At 40.7% G+C, this 7,884-nt stretch overlaps 1 protein-coding gene across 1 annotated transcript in view; it reads left to right on the plus strand.

Moving 5' to 3' along the window:
* LOC108540603 (putative zinc finger protein 66) overlaps nucleotides 1–4,574 on the plus strand; it is a 21,459-nt gene extending 16,885 nt beyond the window's left edge. Inside the window, exon 3 of the mRNA XM_017889723.1 lies at nucleotides 4,461–4,574. Coding sequence (XP_017745212.1) covers nucleotides 4,461–4,574 — 114 coding nt within the window. The remainder of the gene's footprint in view (nucleotides 1–4,460) is intronic.
* The last annotated feature ends 3,310 nt before the right edge of the window (nucleotides 4,575–7,884 follow it).

Below are 7,884 nucleotides of genomic sequence, written 5' to 3' on the forward strand. Positions count from 1 at the left end.
TGTCTCAAAAAAAAAAAAAAAAAAAATTAAAAACCAGTACCTCGGCCGGGCGCGGTGGCTCAAGCCTGTAATCCCAGCACTTTGGGAGGCCGAGACGGGCGGATCACGAGGTCAGGAGATCGAGACCATCCTGGCTAATACGGTGAAACCCCGTCTCTACTTAAAATACAAAAAACTAGCTGGGCGATGAGGCGGGCGCCTGTAGTCCCAGCTACTCGGGAGGCTGAGGCAGGAGAATGGCGTAAACCCGGGAGGTGGAGCTTGCAGTGAGCTGAGATCTGGCCACTGCACTCCAGCCTGGGTGGCAGAGCAAGACTCTGTCTTAAAAAAATAAAATAAAATAAAATAAAATAAATAAATAAATAAAAAAATAAAAACCAGTACCTCAAGCCAAATAACATTGTTTCACACATGAGTAGCAACCAAACAAGTGCTATTCATGATTACATAATTAGTGGGTTTTTTTGTTTGTTTGTTTTTTTGAGTCTCATGTCACCCAGGCTGGAGTGCAGTGATGTGATCTTGGCTTACTGCAACTTCTAACTTTCAGGTTTAAGCGATTCTCCTGAATCAGCCTCCCTAGTAGCTGGGAGTACAGGCACCCAACACCACACCCAGCTAATTTTTTTTTTCTTTAGAGGAGTCTCAGTCTGTCCCCTTGGCTGGAGTGCAGTGACACAATCATGGCTCACTGCAACCTTGGCCTCTCAGGTTCCAGCAATTCTCCTGACAGCCTCTTGAGTAGCTGAGATTACAGGCACCTGCCACCACACCTGGCTAATTTTTTGTACTTTTGGTAGAGACCAGATTTCACTATGTTGCCCAGGCTGGTCTCAAACTGCTGACCTCAAGCAATCCACAGCAACCTTGATGAAAAGAACAGAGCAGAAAGGTATCATACTTATACTCTTGAACTCTATTTCAATATTATATAGTAATAAAAACAGAATGGACTGGGCAGAAAACTGAGCAGAAAAAAATTCAACAGAAACTACTACTCAGACCTGATGCAAAAGAGAACTTTGGGAATAGTTTTATTTTCTCAAAATCATGCAGAGATTTGCGTGTCCCCAAAACACTGGAAGAGCAGCCAGATTATGCAGCCTCTTATATGCTATGAAGTGGACATTTTCTCTCACTGTGAACTTGAAGGAAGCTCACTGAAAGAAAAGAAGAATCCTTAAAGAATTTAAAAGCATATGACAGAAGATGTCCCTTTGTGAGAGAAAAATTAAAACAAAATAAAACAAAACAGCTGCCCAGGAACTATTTCCTTTGGAATACAGCTTCCCAAAACACATTTTAAGGACTGACTTTCTCTTTAATCTTGGGATCTCTTATCTGTGTCATCTGTTGTATTCATTTTCACTCACACCCACCTGGGTGTTTGGCAATCATCTCATGTCTCTTCATAGTCAAAGGTTTTTTTTTTTTTTTACACCAGACAGGTGATCAGACAGATAGAGACAACAATACCTGTTTTATTAAAAATAAATAACATGAATCTTTCTCATATTCTCCAATTACAAGCTAGTAATGTGCTCAGCAGAGAGGATGTAATACAATATTCTAGTAAATTAAAGACCAACAATACTAAGTTTATAAACAGGAGGGGAAATTTCTACATATTTTAGAAAATGCTTCAACCTTGTAGGTTTCTTTTTCTTTCTCCCTCTCTCTCTTTCTCTTTTTTTTTTTTTTTTTTAGGCTGAGTTACGCTCTTGGTTGTTTCCCAGGGCTTGACAGTTGCAAATGGCATGAGTCTCGGGGCTCAGTGAAACCGCTGGCTCCCGGGGTTCTGTTTACCAATTAATCCCAGCCCTTTAGGCCTCCTTCCGAGTAGGCTGGGATTTCAGGGTGTGTGCCCACCATGCCTGGGGGCTAATTTTGTATTTAGAGTGAGATGGGGAGGTTTTCTTCCATGTTGGTTCCAGGGCTGATTTCTCAAACTTCCTGGACCTTCGTAATTCTTTACCTGCCTTCAGCCCTTCCCCCAGCAAGAGTGCTGGGATTTATAGGTGTGGAAGCGCACCGCGCCCAGGCCCCTGCATGGTAGGTTTTTTAATTTTACTACCTTTGATAACTACTGAATCCAATAAAGTGGTTGCTGGCAGTTAGATTTTCCGAGGGGGTGGGTCAACAATATTTATGCTCAAAAATTCCCTGGGAATTTACCCACAAGGGTTTACGGATGAAGAAATAAAATTTGCTCCCAACTCGAGAATGTGGAAATTTGGGTTTAAGATGGGGAAACATCTTTTGAAGAAAAATCCCCTTTCTTACATGAACCAAAATTCTGACAGGATTTTCTGGAGAAAGGCAAGGTCTGGGGAAACTCTTTGATGGCGCAAAAGAATTAAATTTACTAAAAACATCCACAAAAGAAAAGAGGAAAATAAAACCCTTTAGGGTTATATTGAATTTATGGATTTTTAAAAGTTATTCTTCAACCAAGAAAGACCCAGGTTTCTGTAGTTTTCTTTCTGAACATCAATATCCTACATAAATTCCGCTGGTGCAGTATCCAGACAATTCCCACTCCTTTTTCAGAGGGAGGAAGTTCTATGGCCACATTCTTCCTAAAATTGTAATGGCCCCCTTAAAACCATCACACAACACCACCGCCACACACACACACTCACACACACACATTTTTACCAAGTAGCCATGGGCAGAGATTTTATTTTGTCTTAAGGTGAAATTGGAAAGTAAAGAGAACTGGTTCTTACTTATAGGACTGACTAAAATTATCCAATAAAATAATTTTCAACACAGAAATATTCTCTAATGTGTTCTTTAACTCTGAGAAAAAAAAGCAGCATAAGATCCACAACATCAGTTCATATATGATATTTTTCTAGGTAACAAAGTATAAAATTAAGGGCATGAACATGTACGTTTTTGAGGGCAACCTCCACCTCCTGGGTTCAAGCGATTCTCCTGCCTCAACCTCCCGAGTACTGTTACTACAGGCTCATATCACCATGCCTGGCTTTTTTTTTTTTTTTTTTTTTTTTTTGCATTTTTAGTACCGAAGGGGTTTCACTATATTAGCCAGGATGGTCTCAATCTCCTGACCTTGTGGTCCACCAGACTCCCAAAGTGCCGGTATTACAGGTGTGAGACACAGCGCCCAGCCATAACCATTTTCTTAATCCTGCTCTGCATAGAGCTAACGGAACACACAGATGGAGCCTCAACATTGCATGTTTTCCATCTTTACTAAGGACCACAGTTTTTCCCAATAGAAATCTTGAGTATTGACATCTTTTCATGTTCAACAACCACAAAGGGAACATTTTTAATATTGCATGTTGGAAACAATTACTCGAAGTCTCAGAGAAAACGAGCACTCAAACAAAGAACATCTAAGCAAGGCACATTTACTCCTATAGAAGGCTGTGTCTCACAGATGGAGCAATAGCAAGGGCACAACTGGACAAGGGAGGGGAAGGGGGTTTTACCCCTTACACCTCTAGTCCCTACTGCTGTGTCTTTCTCCTATTGGCTAGGGTTAGACTGCACAGTCTCAGCTAATTCTGATTGTCTATTTTAAAGAGAGCAAGGGTGGCCAGGTGAGTAGTTTCAGCAGGAAGTACGGTTCCAAGGCACGTGACTAGGGGTGAGTCAGATAGAGCAGGTAACTAGGGATAACTCAGAGCAGGTGACTAGGGGTGACTCAGAACAGATTAGGTGACTGGGGATGAGTAAGGACCCTAAATATGTGAGTTAGAAGGGGGTCATTTACTGAAACTAGGGGCAAGGAGACATAAAGATAGAGGAATTTAAACATTAGAATGGAGAACAAAGAACAGGGAAGCTGAAAATACTGAAATACTTGTTCTTTGAAAAGGACTTCAGAACTCGTTGTACTTAACAATTTTCCTCTCTTGGATTTTAAAGGAAATTAACAAGCTGAAACCATTAAAGAGATATTTACTGTATCCTACATTTCAGACCATAAATTCTTGCTGAGAATTCTGCATGGCATATAAGAAGCTATGACATATAAAATGTAGAAAAGGCTCTGGGATATAGGAAAGAAATATTTTTCAGAGACCCTTGACTATCATAAGAACTTTAAGAAGTACTGAAACCAAACTCATTAGGGAGGAAAAACACAAGTAGAGAAGTAAAGTTTTGTGAGTACTAAACGCATGGCAGTCCAGGAGGCAGAGTGGACACTGCTCTTCATCTGAGACATGTTTACCTGAAGAAAAGCCATTTTTTCTTTCTCCTTCTTCTCTGAATTCCTTCTCAGATGAGACTTTCTAGACAAATTACACCTGCATCTTGAGAATATGCTTTTAAAGGTGTGAGTACCACACGTTTACCTGCTAGCATGACATCAACTGGTAGAAAAAGTCCACCCATTTCTGTCCTTTAAAACAGAAGAGATTCAGGAAAAATGTGCTGCTCCATGAAGATAATAGCATAAGTTTCTCCTTTCCTTTCGTCAGGTGCCATCACCGGCCACAGACACCAGCAATTTCTGCTACATTGATGCAAATATGTGCCACACTGACCTGTCCCTACCAAATCCAAACAGAACAGGCCTTGTGACCACCCTTTAGTGCAAAAGTGGAACTTAATTCTCATGAATGTATTTTGAAGCCCTCGTACTTGATTCTGGCCTCACCTTAGAGTCACATGAGGCCCTTAATTAAAACAACCTGGATGCTTCCACCCAGAAAAATTAACAGAAGCTGTGGGGAGGACACAAGAGATTTCTGCAAATTGGCTTTGTGATCCTAATGAGAAGCCTGGGCTGATAACCACTAAGCTAAGCATTGCTTCTCAAGCTGTAACGAGCTTATAAATCACTTGGTAATTTTGGCCCCACTTTATGTAATGTGATTCTGCAGGTTTGAAAAAGGTCCATGAATGGGTGTTTTAAACAAGTTTCCTGTCAATGCTGATGTTGCTTCCCCTTGGCTCATTATTAGCATTAGTTAGAGAAGCAGGCACAGCACAGGGTCCCTTACACTCTGCACTCTCATAACAACCAAATACTTCTGGTACAAATAAGGACAACCCATCTCCATCATAAAGACATATTCTTTGCTGGCTCTTTAAAGTTTACAGAGAAAATAGAAGGCAGCAATGACTCAATAAGTTTGGATTTAAAAACAACATGTACACCTGTACTAATGCAATGTTTATTAAGCAGGTACTATGAACTCAAGAGTAGGATACAGAGCACGTGCTGGACATAACACATTAAGTGATTTAATTCTCTAACACTCTGGGAGCTGGTATTAAGCGTTTAATAATTTCCAGGATTTAGAAAAAGGGCCCAGCATTTTTATTTCTTCTTCCGTTTCTCTGTCATCAAACTTTTTAAAAATTGTAAAGAATAAAAGCTAAATATAGACAGATGAAAGACATATAGAAAGGAAGAGTTTAATGTAGTTTACAGAAAATTTTATTCTGTTTATGTTTACTTTTTTGTGACTTGTGTAGCAATGGCTGGGTCTGTAGGAATAGAAAGCAAGTTACTAAATAGAATGTCTCTGCAAGCACTGGTTTTAATAGAAAATTTAAAAACTAAGACCCAGCAATGTATACTTTATTTTTCCCTTTTATCTGCTTTTGGGTTTAAGGAAATTGTGAGCACCAGCTCTAGAAAGGCAGCAGGATTCAGCAGCCAAAACTCTTATCTCTTCTAATCAGTTCTGTGAGACAAGACTTCAGGGTAGGGTCAGACCTAAATAAGGCCTCCAAAAAGGGTGAATCTGAACAGGTCTGTGACAGGGGGAGGACCCTATGTAGAATTCTGTTCTCTATGGCACTATGGTACTTACAGTTTTGTTTTTTCTAAGCTTAACTAAAAGAAACTTAAATCCAAGAGTTTCTGTAATTTTAGACTCTTCTAGCCACTACCCTGTCAACTTTATACTGTATGCTAATATGCAATTACATACATCCCTTAAGGTTTTCTAGGGTAATTTTTTTGGGGGGGGGGGCACAGAGTCTTGCTCTGTCACCCATGCTGGAGTGCAGTGGTGTGATCTCGGCTCATTGCAACCTCTGCCTCCCTGGTTCAAGCAATTATTTTGCCTCAGCCTCCCGAGTAGCTGGGATTACAGGCATGCACCACCACGCCTGGCTAATTTTTGTATTATTACAAAACCACACATCTGCCAGGCTGGTCTTGAATCCTTGACCTCGTGATCCACCTGTCTCAGCCTCCCAAAGAGCTGGGATTACCGGCATGAGCCACTGCGCCCAGCCTTTCTAGGGCAATTTTATTAGAAAGTAAATATGTACACATAGCAAAGTAAAAGAAATAAAAATTTTACAGCTGGGCACAGAGGCTCACGCCTGCAATTCCAGCACATTGAGAGGCCAAGGTAGGTGGATCATGATGTCAAGAGTTCAAGACCAACCTCACCGAGATGGTGAAACAAAATGTCTACTAAAAATACAAAAATTAGCCAAGTTCAGTGGCAGCCACCTATAATCCCAGCTACTCGGGAGGCTGAGGCAGGAGAATCACTTGACCCCAGCAGATGGAGGTTGCAGTGAGCTGAGATTCTGCCACTGCACTCCAGCTTGGGTGATAGAGTGAGACTCCATCTCAAACAAGAAAAAAATATATAATAACAATTCTTCTGTTCATAAATATCCTTTCAGGTGTAAACAGAAGTCACAACAATATAACGAAACTGGCCTAAATAAAGCCCAAGATTTTGGACACATCTATTTGTTGTACCAACCATATGATGCATAATTTAATTATTTACCCTGTTGCTAGTCTAGATTAAAAGTTTCTGGATTGTAGGAACCATGACTGCCTCATGGTTTGTTTTTTTTTTTTTTTCCCATGGCCATATGAAATGGAAGCAACTAGTTTATCTATTTGGATGTCCAGATCTTTTCCTTGTTTATTATCCAATTGCCAGGAAACTGGAGAAACTCTCATCTGGGTACCAACCAAAGATACCTCTTGTATGAGGAGATGAACAAATACAGGATGACTCACTTCTCTTACACTGAGACAGAAGCAGAATTAACCACTCTTGTCAGCCTGACACAATCCCTCTCTGGACATCCTCAAATACCTCAAAAGCACCTAGGTGATTGTAAGAGAATTCCCAGTGACCCAGGGCTGATGGCTCAATAATAAGCCAGGCTGGAGAAACTCAAGCTGATTCTAAGTAAAAAATGGAATTGCATGGCCAAGCGTGGTGGCTCCTGCCTGCAATCCCAGAACTATGGAAAGCAAAGGTGGGTAGATCACTTGAGGTCAGAAGCTTGAGACCAGACTGACTAACAGGGAGAAACCCCGTCTCTACTAAAAATATAAAATTAGCCAGGCGTGGTAGCACATGCCTGTAATTTCAGCTACTCTGAAGACTGAGGCAGGAGAATCACTTGAACCCAGGAGGTGGAGGTTGCAGTGAGCCGAGATTGTGCCATTGTGCTCCAGCCTGGGGAATAAGCCTGAAACTGTCAAAAAAAAAAAAAAAAAAAAAGAAAGAAAGAAAAAAGAAAAAAAGAAAACTGCCTTGGTTGAGTTCCAGAACCTGGATCACCTGTCCTGATTTGCTAACTCTTGTGTAAGAGAAAGAACAAAAATACTCTACTTCAGTAACACATTTTACAGGTAAATATAGTTGTGGTCATGGCTCTGCATATGTTGTGGCCTGATAATAGGAATGGGAGCAATGTTTCAGCCCCAGCTTATACTTATAATGGTGACATGGAAAAAGTACTGCTGGGTTTCCAGCATGAGTCCAGATAGAGATAGCTCCAAAATTTCTCACTGTGACAGCCCACCTCATTCAGGCACCACGGTATACTAATAGAGCTTCTGAAACAGAAAAAGATTTGGAGAGAAAACCAGATCTCCATCTGAGCAAGATTATTTTGAAAGAAGAA

This window comes from Rhinopithecus bieti, unplaced genomic scaffold, assembly GCF_001698545.2.
Source record: "Rhinopithecus bieti isolate Rb0 unplaced genomic scaffold, ASM169854v2 scaffold_19685, whole genome shotgun sequence".
NCBI lineage: Eukaryota > Metazoa > Chordata > Mammalia > Primates > Cercopithecidae > Rhinopithecus > Rhinopithecus bieti.